The 16,342-nt window shown below is 36.2% G+C and overlaps 1 protein-coding gene across 2 annotated transcripts in view; it reads left to right on the forward strand.

The window, feature by feature from the left end:
• WDR25 (WD repeat domain 25) overlaps window positions 1–16,342 on the forward strand; it is a 68,358-nt gene that overhangs the window by 46,625 nt on the left and 5,391 nt on the right. For both annotated transcript variants that reach the window (XR_010883957.1, XM_067294975.1), the window contains exon 5: window positions 5,463–5,593. Coding sequence is in view for 1 of the 2 variants with exons in the window: in XM_067294975.1 (XP_067151076.1) it covers window positions 5,463–5,593 (131 nt within the window). In the remaining variant the exon portion in view is untranslated. The remainder of the gene's footprint in view (window positions 1–5,462; window positions 5,594–16,342) is intronic.

The raw sequence follows: 16,342 nt of genomic DNA on the forward strand, positions 1-16,342 counted from the left end.
TTAGTCACAAATGAATCAGTTCCATAGCATATGCAGAACATTGACTGGGATTATATTTGCATATCATAGACATTTTTCATTTCTTTAATGTTATGATAGAAGGAATGTTCCAAGAAACTGGCACACTTCCGAAGCTACTGAATGCTGCAGTTATATTTTAGTTCATAGACTCAGCTTGACTTCAACTGTAACTTCCTCAGACTTACAGTGGAGAATTTAATACTGTGGCCAGGCTACTGAAATTAAGCTGTTGTGTTTGAAGGAAAGTTCAGATGATATATAACATGGCCACTTAAATCTGTGGGGGTTTTTTTTTACTTGTTTTATTTTAAATTATTTGAGACTTTCTTATTGGAACGTTTTGCATCTCTAAGAGGATGGCCTGAACTGGACTTTCTCTTTTCTTTTTTATATCCTAATTTGGTAGTCCTACAAATACACCATTATCATCATTAATATAATTGTATTCATTCAAGTAAAAGTTTGCGTGCTCATACATAATAATCATCTCAGGAGAGTTGTGACTTTCTTCTCCTATTCCCTTCCTGCCAAGGTATTATATGACACCTCAGAAAAGAGAGTGGATTGTTTTTTTGTTTTTTTTCTTCTTTTGGGTGCGCGCAGGTGTCTTTGAAGTGAGGTCACCAGGTTCCTAGTAATAAAGGTTTATTTAGGTGTCACTGGCCAAAAAAAAAATTCTTTCAGCAGTTTTAAGTAACATGCTGAACATAGTTTAATGGTCACATTCCATTAGGTAGATGGTAACAGCAAGTTGTTATTTTTTATATTCTTGGATATAAGGTCCTTGCAATAAGAGAGGAGGATGTTTATTTTGGAGATGTGTTCGAGGGTAAATGTTAAAATGATTTCATATTTTAAGTGCCTCTGCCAGACAGAGACTTGTGACTCTATAGGAGAAAACAAAATTAGGAAATGCATGTAGTCAGTATAACTTCAGTTCTTGGAAAAATAATCAAACTATTTGTACGCACAGCAAGATTAAAAAAGAGATAAGTAACAGCCAACATCAATTTGTTAAGAACAAATAATGTCTGATCAATCTAATTTTCTTCTCTCACCGTTGCGCATGAGAGCGCAACAGACATCATGGATTGTGACTTTAATGAGGGTTTTTTGTTTTTTTTTTTTAATATATAGTCTCATGTCTTTTTGTGTGAACGAAGTAGAGAAATCTGGTCTACTTTGCAAGATGAATGCAGAAGTAGTTAGAAACTGTTCACAGTATTTATCAGAAGTTTACTCTCATGCCGTTATAGGCCTTAGACTTCACCTTTCTTTACAGCTTAGTGTAAGGAAGTGAATGTTTTTGGATTACTCAGGTAGGAGTATGAACCCGAGGACCACTAAACACAGTTACAAAAGCATCCTGTGCTCAATAACTGTGCTGATGTTCTGTGAAGAAATCAGTGTTAAATAGCCTTTAAAATATCTGATTTCATAGTTGAGCAGTTTCACAGTAGGCTGCAGAATTAAACGAGCAGAAACATATGTTCAAGGTCTCTTTAAAGATTTTTTTCACGCTGTTTGTGTTACTGGTGGGCCTTTAATGAATGAAGAATTGAATTAAAACACTTCAGGAGTATAAAACACATTGTAAAGATGTAGTAGATATTGTTATCAAAATTGTGGAAATTATAGATTGAAAGAAACATTTGCTTTCTGCTTTGGAATAAAAACCTCTCACACAGCAAAATGATCTGTGGCATGGATTTTTCCTCAATTAGCTAAACAGATTTTCAGAAAACAATTTTCTACAGCCTGTGAGTTGACTGAATCTTTTTTATGCTGCATTTAGGAACTAAAATACAATAAATGTATATGCAATAAATGTACAAGCTTATTCAATAAAATCTGTTGTATTCTATTATGGATAAGGGAGTCTTCAGCTAAAAAAGACATCCCTTCCAATATCTAAAATCAGACTTCAAAAGGTTGAGTATGTATTTAATATTAATAAGCTGAATAATTGTACACAAAAGTATATGTAGCTCTAGACAGAGAACGATAGAAACATGGAGCAGGATCTTGAGAAAACATTGAAATTGGATTTCCCCAGCTGTGGAGCTGAGTCCCATCACAGCAGTTACAAGTGCAGTGTGAAAAGCAGCAAATTCTGTTCATAGTAGTAAAACACAAAAAATGAAATTGGGACAAAAGAAACTGCTAATAGTTGAATTCACTATTTCACAATATTGAATTACACGAACTATTCTGCTGCACATCATCTTCCAAGATGATCTGATTCATCCCTCAGATGAATATTTTTACTAGGTTATTGATGTTCTGAAAAATTTCCAGGGACAGACATTTTCTAACTGTATAGAGAAAGCATCTCAGCTGTTTAGCCCTGCAGTTCTAATACCTAAAAGGGAAGGGTTTAAGAAATATACTTATGTGCGTGTTAGGAAAGGCCATTTTGCTTTTGATCACAGCAGGGAATTTGGTTCAGGCAGGTTTGTATGACAAGCAGTCTGGTTTAGATTCTGTATATTGTGTAATTTTTGTTCTAGCAATAGGAGAGTTTAATTGGTGTACTCTTGTGATTCTCCCCTTTTGAGTGTTTTATACACTGCTTCTTTGCTCCCATATTTTCTTTCTACATTCCAGTCTTTTTCTTATTTTCTGTGACATGACAGTGAAATGAAATTTATGTATACATCTAACAATGCCAAAGTCTTCAGAATGCTGTTTGCCGATCTTCCAAAAACAGAGGTTAGAATGAGTTTCACTTTGGAGAGAGGGAATAATAAGAAAAAGAGGGGTTGATTTTAAAGTATTTGTTGAAGAACCTGAGTTTTTAAGATTAATGCATCATGATTGTTCCTCAGACCGGTCAAATACCTCTCATGGTTAATATACACATCAAACACTAAAGTACCAGCTTAGCATAGGAAAAGGAAGCAAGTTAGAGTACACAGGTAAATTAGATGCTCCAGTTATTTGCATAAATTTTATTCATAAGTATTAGAGGATGGCCTGTAATGATCTCAGTGCCGTTAGTGACTGTCACCAAGAGCTTTTGGATAAATAACAGACTCTAGAAGACAAGAAAAGGGCAAACACAGTGCCTTTATTTATCTTTAAGATATGGGGAGACAAGGTAGGGAATTAGAATTTTAAAGTCTCTGGAAAAATACTGAGTGAATGATCAAATTATATGGAAGTAGAGGATGAGATAGGAAGATGAATTAATAACAAATTATGTTAAATCAATCATTTCTTTCTATGGAACGGTAACAGATCTTGTAGTTAGTAGAGGACATGCATCTTGAATTTAGTGCATGTCTTTTTGGTCGTGTCTTATGTGACTTTCTCATGCCTTAGGCTGAGGAAACATGGTCTAGAGTATCTGTTGGGAGCACAATGGGAGGAAAACATATGCATTGGGGGGAAAAACAATGTCTTGCTGTACAGGTAGAAACAGATCTCAGTAAAGTCAGCTAACCAATTCATGTATATCAAAAGGTTAGAAGATGAGTTTCACTAGATCACTTACATATATATCTAATGTCATTTGGGCAGTAAACTTTATGGAGATTTGTGACTGCTTCATCTGATGTTGTATGTCCTTTGTGAAGCCATTTGACAGGATTAGCACAGGTAGGCTGCAGTTTTTCTGATTCCTGTCTAGAGAGCAGTAAAAGCATCTTAGTTATACTCCTGGAGTTTTTATTACACTAGGTGCTAGTAGGAACTAAGCTCCTTCGAAGCAAAATGCTGTTAAACTGACTGGTGAGCCTCCATGTGGAAATTTGGGTTTTTTTCAAGTGCTCTGGATGACAGAGCAAGATGTGTTTATGTGGCTTTTTTAAAGCCTGCAAATGATGCCTGGTAGTGGCATAAATGTGAGCAATCTCCTGTTGCTCCTGCTCCTCATGATTCTAATACTTTCTTCCTTCCCTATTTTATTTTATGTTTCTACAGTCATCAGGATACTGAAAGCTCCCATGAGGAGAGAGAGTCACTATTGTGCATGAGGCAGCAGAGGGCCTCTGCTGCCCTTGCTACTTCTCATTTCTCTTTTTCAGGGAGGAACTTCATGGACTGATTTAAGTCTTTCCTTCAGTATTGACAGAGGCCCTTTAGATCTTGCATGGGTCACTGGGGGGAATTCATAAAAAAAAAAAAAAAAAAACTACAAAAGCCTAAGTTCGTGTAGAATAGCAGTTCCCCCCCCCCCGCCCCACACACATGCTCTACCCTTCCTGCAATCTGTTTTTCCCTGCCCCTACTAGCTCAAAGAGAAACACACATGATAAAAAAAGAAATTTTACTTCAAAATAGGTAAATAAATAATATGGCAAGTCTTAATCTCTTGACTGTGTAGTTGAGTTCAGCAGTTGGGGAAAATGGAACTGATAATGAAACCAAATTGGTTCTGAATCATGAAATTAGCATGCAAAATATATATGAGAAGTTTTTGATAGTGTTCACCTAATGGTAAGCATTTACACCCATCACCAACTTTTTTTAGCACGGAGTATTTCTGGATGCTTAAGAAAACTTATCTTAAGGCAACTTCCATTTGCTGAAAATCTAGATTGATGAATATTTTAAGAAACTCTTGTCATAGTATTTTAAGTTTTTGACTTCTTCAGCACCTTCTTCTCTGTGGCTTACGCAGTCACTTTAATGTAGATCTTTACAGATGATATGTAAAATATAATTGAAACTGTGAAGCCAAAAAAATGTTTTTATCTCAGTCCATGCTGCTATTCTAAAATGATATTTCAGTGAATGTACATTAATATTATGAATCTGTTAGGATCAAAACAGTGAACTGTGGAAAAATCCTATAAATTAATCTAGCTGAATTCCATTGCCTTTGAAAGTGTCTACAAGCCAACTGATATTAACCACAGGATCCTGCGAAGATTAGTGTACACAATTAGATGTTGAGAACAGTGTAGCCATGGGAACAGCCATTGCCTGGGTATGATGGTATGCAAATTATTTCCCACTTTGAAGATGAAGTTTCCCCTCTTCACAGAAGTATAAGTAAACAACTCAAGAGAGGAGTGTAGTTTGGGATACAGGATTTCTATGCAGACAGTAGTTGTCTTTTCTAGCTGTTATTTTTATCCTACTGAAAGAAAGACTATGGCTTCTCTGTAGAGAAACGTTCATCTGTTGGATTTGTAGACTTAGCCCAGCATGTCAACTGAACTGGGACCTCTGTGGAGCTCCTCTCCTTAGTGTGCAAATCCACTTGTTCTCCCATAGGATGGTGTAGAATCCCATGAGCAGGATGAATTGAATGTGGATGGAAATCAGTGAGTTCAGTCTCATAGTTTCAGTAAATCCAAGTAGTCCCAGATACTTGAAATGTGCTAATAAAAACATATCCAACTTTGCCTAAGTATTTTTGAAACTGTATTAAAATGAATAAAATATTTCAATTCATGCAAAAAATTTCATCTTCATTTCTCATTTTGTTTTAGGGAAGCAGATATTTAGCAGCAAAAATGAATTTAGGATCACCACAATGAAGTTCTGCCCTACAGATTCAAATATTTTCATTTGTGGAGGGTTCAGCCCAGAAGTTAAAGCTTGGGATATAAGGAATTCTAAGGTAATTGAAATCTTCCCCCCTCCTCCCCTCTTCCCTTTCTTTAGTTTATTTAATGTACATTAATTCAAGGGAGTGATGAAGGACCCTTTTGGGGGAAAGGAGGTAAGGTAGTTAATTATGCTTGCTAAGTGCTCGAATGTGAGCAGTAAGTCAGGACTCCACTTGTGGTCATTGCAGAGCAAAACATTTTTAAAAACTGTTTCTATTTTATTTATTTATTTATTTTTAATGTGTTTTCTAGTTTTGTAAACTTTTAGGTAAGGTATTAAGCAAAGGTTCAGAGGGCTCTGGTACTGAAGAATGATATCATTTCATCAGTAAATGTTAGTGATTAAATGTTTAAAAACTAACATGACCCACAATTTTCTGGTAGAATTTTAAAACTGTATTTGGAAAGAATTTACTTTTTGTTCTAAAACTAATCTCATACCTCAGAAATCGCTAATTCACATTCACGTTGGTATCTTTGACTAATATGTTACTTTTCTTGTATCAGTATCATGTATTCAATTTTTAGCATTTAGGATGTTTCCTAAGTTGGATATGCTATGCTTTAGTAAACTGGTAGATGAGGTGTTCTTTGGATGAGATGTTATCCTGAAGTATCTTGCATTAGTCATTGATTGTGTTGCATGTGTTGACATGAACCTCTAATGTTTTTGAAGCATGAAGAGAAATATTGCACACAATAAATATCAATTTTTTTGGCTTCTGTACATATGAGTAATATATAGTTGAATTAAATAAAGCCAATAGCTCATTTCAGAATTGTAAAAAAAAAAAAAAAAAAAAAAAAAAGGGGGGGGGGCAGGTGTGTTAGTAGTAAGCTGTACGGTAACTGTAGTTCTTTAAGTTGTTTGTGTGTGGATCAGGGTGTGTGTGTACGTACCTTCCGTGTAGAAGCCTGGAGTAGTTTTACATTCATGAAAGATCACACAGAGGCATGTATGGCCTCTGCTTCTACTCTATCCTGAATCTTAAAGGACGATGTGCTCCCAGCTGCCATTCAGATAGGACCAGAGTTGTATTCCCTAGCTGTGGAAAGGCAAGGTGAGCTGGTGTGCCTGTGCACACAGCAGGGCATGGAACAACGGTGACTGTCATCCAAGTAGTTCTTTGATTTCCTCTGAATTCCTGTGCTTGCGGATCCTGCTTATCCTGGTCAGCCATCTGTTTGCTCTTGAGGGTGACAGAAGGGCTCTGAACAAAGCTAAGGCTGCTTGTCCAAGCACTGTGTCTGACCTTGATGTTCTAAGCAGAGTAGCAGCGGAGAGATTTTATGTATGAGGGGAGCTCTGAAGTAGTTATGGGAGTCCCTTTGTTAAGGGACTACAGTGTTCTTAAGTAATCAGCAATCTAGTTCCTGTGCTGCAATTGCTCCTTTAGATTTGTCACTGGTTTTTGACAAAATAATTTAAATCAGTCTGGGTAATGAGAATGTTTAGTAAGTGTGTAGGATCTGTACCTTTAGGCTTCCCTCACTTCGATGAGAGCTTAAAGGAAAAGCATGAGTGAGTACACATCCAGAGTGCCAAGTCTGAGACTACTCTAAGATAAACTCATTGTGAGTTTCAGAGTTACAGTACTAGCATGAAAAACTTAATGAAAAGTAGAATTAAAGCAATGGAATTTTTCCCATCCATCATGCTTCTATGATGGTTAGTTTTCATTGATAAGTATGTAAAGAGATACTCAAAATGGTTCCATTAAGGAAGATAATTCTAGTTTTAGATTGTGAAACAGTGAATACTTCAGATAAATACCTATATAACTTTTTAAAAAAGTTCTGAGACTTTCTGTGGGAATGTTTTCCTCTCCCTGCTCCTCCCCTAGCATTGCAATGGTATACAGTATTGTGATGTTGGCACTAAGTGATTTTAGTATACTGTCTCTAGAGTCAGGAGTTGACGGAACATGGAAATATATATCACACAAGTGGAAAATAATACCAGTTCATAGGGTGTTCATTGAGTATGATCACAGGTCACCATGTAAACTTACTGTAGAACAAAAACTATTTTTTTCCTCCTTTTTTTTTTTGGAGGGAGTGGGGGGAGCAAAGGGGATAAAGACTAATGAAAGTCTTTTCTCCTGAACAGCAGGGCCAGTGATTCCATAGCATGCAAATAAGGTAGGGAATATAATTTTTCTTTCTTGAAACTCTAAGAGTAGACCTAATTGTGGGCAGGAGGTGCTGTCTTTAACTATATACTTTACTGTCCTTTTTAACGTAAAGGACCCATTTGTATGTCATGTTATGTTGAACTTACTTTAAAAAGTATTTCAGGAGCTAAATGGGAAAATGGGAATAGATTTTTTGTAAAAGTTAGATTGTTGACCATAATGTCAAATTTGAGATATTTGATCCTAGTCAAGAAGAAGATGGCAAAAGTGGGTGACAGAATGTTCTTTCTGAGACTCTCTAATCTGGTGCAATAAGCTTTTCCATGAATGGTACTGTGAGTTAAAGGGCTAAATAACATATATTACTGTCTGTGCTAAATAAACTGTTCTTGAGTCATCTCCTGAGTCTGCTACTCTCCTTTTTTGGTATCTATGCCAATGCCTGGTATTTTGGTTTTGTCTTGGAATGGTGTTATGGTTGTACCAAGAGAAATGAACTGAAAAGCGCAGTTCTCGAGTCCTCCCTTCCTCTTCATGGAATTTCAGTGTTTCGGTACTGTTTTCCCTTGGTACCAGACAAGGTATCAAGCAATACTTTATTCCAAGCAAAGAAGACACTAAATATGTCCATTGCTCAAGGAAAGCAGCTCCTTCCCTTGTTAGACTGGTGCCTTGGCTCAACCACAGCCAAAATTATGTAATGATTTGTCTGACCAACTTGCTTGTAATTCAGGCCTGTTTAACCACAGTGTCACAAAACAGTTCCTTTGGAGCAGATATTGGACAGCATGTGCTTTTTAGCCTGGAAAGAGGATGCAGACCAGTGTGTGCATCCCATGCTGTAACTGCCAAATATTGACAATCAGTTTAGCTTGCTGCACTACAGAAGATGCCTCCTGCAGAAATGTATGCCTGTCCTTGCTACAAGACTGGAGTATATTGATTGACAAGGGGCAGTTTGATAGTCTTGGGAAAGTCTTCTCAGATAAACTGTTTTTGAAAAGCAGAAGAGCGGAAATGCCTTCATATCCCTCACCGATGATCAGTGTTACTGGAACAGGGAGAAGGCAAGTAGACAGGGTGTAGGACACGGTTTGCATGAAACGTTATGGCAGTAAGGAGCAGGCACATGAACTGAGAGAGAGGTTGCAGTAGAAGATGAAGAAATAAGAAGCAATGTAAAATTGGTAAGGTATTTTAGTTTATAAAAGGCACTGTTGTAAGAAGGCACAGGAACGGACCAATACTGATAAACTGTAGGCTTTAACAGCTCACCCATTCATATCTTCTGTAATTCTGATAAAACCTAGCCTTGCTTGATATGATCTGATATTTAATTCTAGTGTTTTTGTGTAAACTACATGTCTAGCAAAATTGCAGTGAGAAAAACTGTAGTTCTCAGTACTTTACCACTGCACAGTAATAAGAAATGAAGTTATGACTGGAATCACCCTCTTGTGGGGTTGCAGGGAATGCCGTAGAAGCTGCAGGTGTGTCTGCATGCAGACCCACTAGTGAACAGTTTGGCAACATCCCTAATTCATTTCCAGAGGACAAACAGGCACTGTAAAAGCCATTTATGTTTATATAGGCTAGTAGAAGTGAAATGTGAATACTTAACACTGAGTTTGACTATACATTCACTCTAAAGCAGCACTTAAGTTTTCTACTAATTACAGATTTTATCTTTGAGAGTGAAACAGTATTTTATTGTAACAAACTTTGCTGCCCAACTGCTTTTTATTTTCTCCTCCTTACTTATTGATCAGGGCATGGTGCCTCTTTCTAATGGGTGCAATGAGGTATTTGTCTTTCCATGAGCCATTCCATGTCCTCATTTTAATATTATTGGCTATGTAAAGGGTACTCAGGATCGTTGCACTATGAAGTTTTTCGTTTGGACTGAGAGTATTGCTGTTGTAATATATCTGAATGCACGTTCTGAAATCCTTTGATCCCATTTAATGATATGATTTCTTAGTAGGCAGTGCTTTCTGTGGCCAGGATATGATATATAGCAAAACTTAGACTAGCAGAATAATGCATTTTTATCTCACTAATTGGCCATACGCTCATTTTGTAATGCTGAAGTACCATCCTTAGGATCTACCTTAAACTGTTGAATGGTGAAGAATGAATGGTTGCTTGTGTAGCTAGTCCTGCAGCACACTGCTGTCCTTGGAAGGATTTTGTGCAACTCTGTTTCTATAAGCTGATGCTAATGAAAAGATAATGGTAGTATCCCACAATATTACAAAGAAATAATTTACTCTTCAAGAGAATAAATGAATGAATTCATGTGTATTCTGACACACAGAATAGGAAAGGTTTTAGGCTTAGTGAAACACAAAACCAGCCTGTTTCTTTTGTACCAATTCTATACCTGATTCTCTGAGGAAGGCTTTAGAAGCCGTTACCTGCTTTGTTCATTGGGATGCAATTATATTCATGCAGAACTTTGTCAGTCAGAAAACTATCCAATTAAGCAGTGCATTAGGCATATTAATTTTAATAAGGCACAGTGTTTAATCAGCCTAGGAACTGGAAGGTGTAGCTTTAGCCTGGAAACAGATACTGATCTTTTTTTTGACATGTTTGTTAATTTGAAAACCATAGCTTTTCTAGTTATTGTGATTGACTAAAGCAACAGTGTATTTTACTGTCTTACGCTGGAACATTTCCAAAGAGGAGAAATACAGTTTGTGTTGTCCTTTGTTCTTCCTGTCTGAGGTAGCCATATCTCAGTAGACTGTGAAGCACCTAAATTCACATTCATTTTAAAATAGTGTTTTGATTTGAAGAACTGTGTGTGAACGTTGAAGATCATAGCTGAGTCGAAAAAGGGGGAAAAATAATCAAACTCTGATTGATTATGGCTCCTTCTTACAGAATTAATACCACGTATGCAAAATTATGTAGTTACATTTCAAACTATCAGCTATAGAACAGTTTGATTAGGCATGAATTATCAATATCTGATGTCTGCTTCTCCCTCCCCAGTTTTGGTTTTTTTCAGTAGATTCTTCAGGTATTCCTGTGTTTTCAGCTTATATCATTATCTTTGTTCAAATGATACAAACAACTTGTTATCATTCTTTTCCATCTTCTACACTTACGATCATGGTCAAGATTGGATAAAGTGTACTGCCTAATATTTCAAAATTTATCCTGTTGTAATGAGTACTTTTTGCTCTTAACTGAAATAGATGGTTGAGGGCTCGTTCTGCTTAGTTTCTGTTTTGATGCAAACATCCTTAATATCTTTCAAGTGCTTTCATCCTAATTCATTACAAGATTTTCCTTGGTATTATTGCTGTTACAAGTTTGCAGTAGCTTTGGTCCTGTTTTGCCTCAAAGTATTATTTCAAGTGATTTAGCTTGTCATTCAGCTTGGAATGATTGTGTGGGTGAAGTAATGATTTCCCCACCCCCCATTATCATATTTCTGATGGCATTTTCAGGCCTTGCAGCATATTTTGGTGATATAGCAAACATCCTAAATCAAGTGCTTTAGTCTTGTTATTCACTGCACATTGAAGACTCAATTTCAGCGTTAATCCAATTTCAGAGATGGTTCTTTAGAATGTATTCCTGTGTTTTAATGGGCTATCCACTTGCACATCTTAATTAAGGCAAAATAACCATTATATTTCAAATGCATAACTTGAAAAGTATCTGACTTCTCACTTAGGAACTGATGTTACGTTCTCAGCCTGTGCTGCTGAGAGAATTTTTGGTGGAGATTCAGAGAAAAGCAATAAGCATCACAGAAATGGAGGAAATGACTAATAAGAAAACTATTGTCCAACTACACATATATATTACTTACATGCAGTGGCTGAAAATACATGAAGATAGGTTTGGGGCAGTCTTTTAGCTAAACCCATGAGAAATGTACAGTAGGCTATTAATCAGAAAAGCAGATATCAAATCTGTTTTAGTAAAAAAAAAAAAAGTGCTGAAAACACTTACTGCTATCCTTTTTCTGTTGAGCAAGTAGGCAAAATGATTTCAAAGGTAGCACTGGGTATTGCACGAGATGAACGAGAATGGAAGAACAATAAGGAAGTTAAAATCTTCAAGGTAAAGTTAAGCAATATACCTCACAGGGAAATGAATGGTTGGAGCAGCTTGTTAACTGCTCAGTAAAATGTAAAGCATACAAGCAAGTCAATATTAGAGACAAGTAATCAAAGCCTGAAAAAATAAATAGAAGAGGCATTTGAATAGAATTTAAAGATTCCTTATAGTGGTATTTCATTCTGTTTGTGTTAAACCCAGTTTCATCTATCTGGAGAAGAGATTATTCTGTGGATTTTATATTGCTGTATAAAGGACTGATACTATATATTGCTGTATAATGGATTGTTTAAATTTATGAAAGATCTGGAAAATGTGTATACAGACATTTTGCATTGTTGACCAAAGGGACAGCATCATGTTGAAGAGAGTCCCCATAGAGCCTTTGGACCTCGCAGCCATACCTCTAAAAGCAGATGGTCCTGTAAAAGGAACACTGCAATAACTGCAGTAACACTGACATTTTAAATTAGTCATGTATTTTAGAGGTATTCTCTTTCTCTACTGAGCTGTGGAGAAATGTCTTAAGATGTCCAAGCCAGCTGCATTGCACTGTCACTTGCTGTTCTGGCCAATCCACATTAGCTTTTTAGACAGGAGGCAATGTATGTATTCCAACCACTTATTCTACCTGAAACTTTAATATTCCTTGAAATACTGAAGCAAAACAAAGGATTGAGCTTGGATCTTTTAGCTCAACATTAAGGATTTCTTTGTGTTCACAAAAGCAAAATTATTGCAGCTAAATGCTTTAATTTTTTTAGGTTTGGATTCCTAGTTTCACCCAGTTGTAATATCCATTTCTGAAATTGAGGCCTTATAAGCTGTAGAACAAATTAGAAAAATGGTGGAAGCAGTTATTTTGAACTTCTAAAATTAGACTGGAAATGCACTGCAGAATTTTTATTATTAATAGAAACAAGGGTAGAGTAGCAATAGGTCTTTTTCCATATTGGTATATTATTCTGAATTGAACATAGTTACAATTTTGTAGCTAAGTCAAACAATCATCTATAGCTGTATGCTTTAAAAAAGGTGATACTCTTTATATTGTTGATCTATTTCTCTGTATTTGAGTTTATAAAGAGCTAAGCCTAAGTCATTAAAGAATAGTTAGAGTGCAAGTGCAGTGTGTTTGTTTCCCTGGAAACATTCTATTGCAATTTTTTTTAAGATGAGATGCAGTCATGTTAAGTAGCACGTATTTAGGAAACCTAATGAATTTGTCTCTAGATGGCATATAAATATAAAAAAGACTGTAGAAATTGGTGGAATTATTTGCACTTCTGGTTTCTATAGAAACAGCCAATACATAGTCATATACTGGTGGCATTATGATGAACAATGTAATTAAAATAAGATGATTTATGTTGCACTTTAGAAAACTAAAGTTATTCTTCTTGCACTGTGAGAGAAATCTGAATCCATCAACGAAAAGTTTGAAGAAATATGGTGCAGATAGATTTGCACGTGCGTCATGGTGTTTTTATTTTGATTAATATTAAATATTAATATTAAATATTAATTTACTGTTAACATACTGTGGTCCTTTTTGAGTATGAAAGCCCTGTGGCTACAATGCATACATGGGCAGTCCCTCTGTGTGGCAGGCAGACGTGGTATTGCAGGATGAGAATCGTGGATCAGTCTGTGCATATCCAGGAGCAGCCACTCCTGAAAAAGAGAGCACTGAAATAGGCCAGGAACAAAACAGACCTGCTTCTGAAGCATGGGTGTGCAAGGGGGAAGGTGCTGGGGAATAGCCGATCCTGTTCTGCTCCGTGTTTAGACAACAGACCAAACAGTCTTTAGTTGAGACAGATTGCACAGGTGGAGCGCAGGCAGGGACTTTATAGGTCCCTGAAGATTATGATATTTTGTGATTGAATAAGAACAGCTGTTTCAAGGCAGAGCTGAGGCTCAGTCTTAGTCCAGTGCTGTGCCTCCAACAGGGGACAGTATGCCTTTAAAAAAAAAAAAGGGGGGGGGCAGGACAAACTTCTCTGGTATAATTCCCAAGAAACGTTAAGGTTACGCAGGCATTTCTAAGTTACAGTTTTGAGACTCTGAGCCATAGAGAGTGTCTTTGTCATTCATATCTTTTTGTGAATTCATTCTGTGGATTTATTTGTTCTTGATTTTTAGCATCTTTGACATCCTGTAGCAAGGAATTCATCAATTGAAGTATGTGTTGTGCAAAGAATCATCTCTTTCTGTATGTTTTGAAGCTGCCTTCTGAATCTTTAGATTTTAAATTTATAGAAGAAGCTGTTCACTTTCTCCATGTCATTCAGACTTATTTATTTCAAATTCTTTCAAATTCCCCTCAGTCATTCCATTTCTTGACCGAAAAGTCCTTGATTACTGTTCCTCAGAGAGAAATCATTCTGTATCTTTGATGTTCCTTGTCTCTCTTCTATGTATAGATTTCACTTCTTTGAGATGTATTTGAGATGGCGAGACAATTTGAAATGGAAAATCTGATAAAGTATTTTAATTTTTTTCTAATGAACAGCTGAAACTGTCGCAGGATTCTCATGCCTTCTCTAGCAATCTGAAAGGGTCTTTTAAAAAATCAATGTATACAGTGTCCGTAGCTGAAGTCATATAAGTCAATACGAGATTAAGCTCAACAGTTTCTTTTTAATCAGTCTCCCCTCCCTTTTAATTATGCTCAGAATGCTTATGCAATCTTGAGCTCATGTCTCAAAACATTAGCAGTTGCAAACAGTACAAAAATACTTAATTAAATAGAAAAGCAAAATCCTTTTTTTCAGCGACATAAAAAAATTTACCAGGTTTATGCTAAAATTCTTTAAAAGAACTCAACAATCTAAAAGAACATAAAACCATACCATTCTTGACCTTTCTGTCTATGGTATTTTCATATTTTTAGATTAAAATTGCCATTAAAGCTTTTTAGATGGGGATCAGAAACATAAATTGGGTTTGTTACTTGTTCATTTGCTCTTATAAAGTACTCTATTTTTGTTTTTGTTGTGCATGAGTAGCTAAAAAGCCAACAGTGCTCATCAACCTCAACACCACATAGAAAATCTATGGAGATTAGCATGTGGTTGGAATGAATTAGCTCACTCTGTAAGAGTAGCTCATTTAAACTGTGATAAATTAGCATTGGTTTCTGTCAACACAAGTGGCTTCCACTGCAGTAGCAAAAAAACCTTTTTTTTTAAACCTGAAATGCACATTTCCTTGTTATTGTTAGTATTGGCGTAGCACTGTTTCACAGCTGAAACTTGATCAGGCTCCCGTCGTATTAATTACCCAACATGCTGCTAGGAAGAGGCAGTTTCATGCCAAAGCACTCAATCTAAAAAGGTTGGATAAGAAGTAGAAAAATAAAATATGACCCTTTTACAGGTTTGGAATCAAGGCACAGACTAATTAATGATTTTTCCATGATCATCTGGATTATCTGTAGCTGTGCTAGGTTTTGGGACCTTTATCTACTGATTCTCAGGGCAGTAACTGTGTAACAGCATGTCTCTCTCTCATGACTTAGGTAAAGATGGAGTGGATTTTTGGAAGTGAAGTGCACGTAGGTTACGGGTGGCCAACATGGAGCTGGGGAGAGCAGCAGATTCTGAAGTGCTTGTATGTAGGCTTGGAGCTCTCTTGAAAAACAAAATACAAGGCACTGCATATTTTATACAGAGAAGTATGATAGACCATCCATATAGAAATACATAACTTGAGTTCAGCATCGCAGCATGCTTTTCAAATCACCAGAGCTATAAGAATCTATTCGAAACTGATTTAATTTGCTTAAATTACCTTCCTTGAAGAATGTCTGCAGCCATGAACTCTTGCCTTAGTAAAGAAGCTTTATTATTATGCTGGATTTTGTTGACACCAGAAGCTATTAGTCCTTCCTTTGAAAAGATTTCTTTTGTGTCCAGAAAATATTTAGATTGAACAAGGGGACTGTAGGTTTTCAAAGGCTTATGGGTGATAAATCTGCAAACAGAAAAAGAGCAAAAGCTGTTCTTAACAAACTAAAGCCAGCAGGGTAGGAAGACTGATGCTTTCCTTAAGCAAGTTCCTTGGGCATGTCGTGAATTAATTGTCTAAGGTAGAACAAAACAGATTTAATTATGAGTACTTTTCAGAGCATGGATGTTGCAATTAGTTATTTTGGAAAGCTCTCTTTACAGGAGAATTTAAATATTATGTATACCACATTTCCAGCTGCTAATCAGTGTTAATTTGTTGTTCTGAGTCTGTTCCTACTATGTGGTCAGATGATTAAACAGCATTGTTTTTCTGAGGTAGATATCAAAGGTCTAGAAAAAGCTCTGTAACAGAAAATTATCTGTATAAAATTAGTACAGAAGACTTGAGCAGGGAAAATTGGTTTAATGTCTTATTAAATAACAGACAAGCAAAACAGTATGTATGGATATGTATGTACCCATTAAGGTGTTTTGGAAGCCTCGAGTAGCTGAAGACCCAAACAGTATGTTTGAGTTTGTGGGTTTCATCTTTAAGATATTAAAATATTAAAGAAGCACTACACCGATTCAC

Source organism: Apteryx mantelli, chromosome 4 (genome assembly GCF_036417845.1).
Source record: "Apteryx mantelli isolate bAptMan1 chromosome 4, bAptMan1.hap1, whole genome shotgun sequence".
In the NCBI taxonomy this organism is placed as follows: domain Eukaryota; kingdom Metazoa; phylum Chordata; class Aves; order Apterygiformes; family Apterygidae; genus Apteryx; species Apteryx mantelli.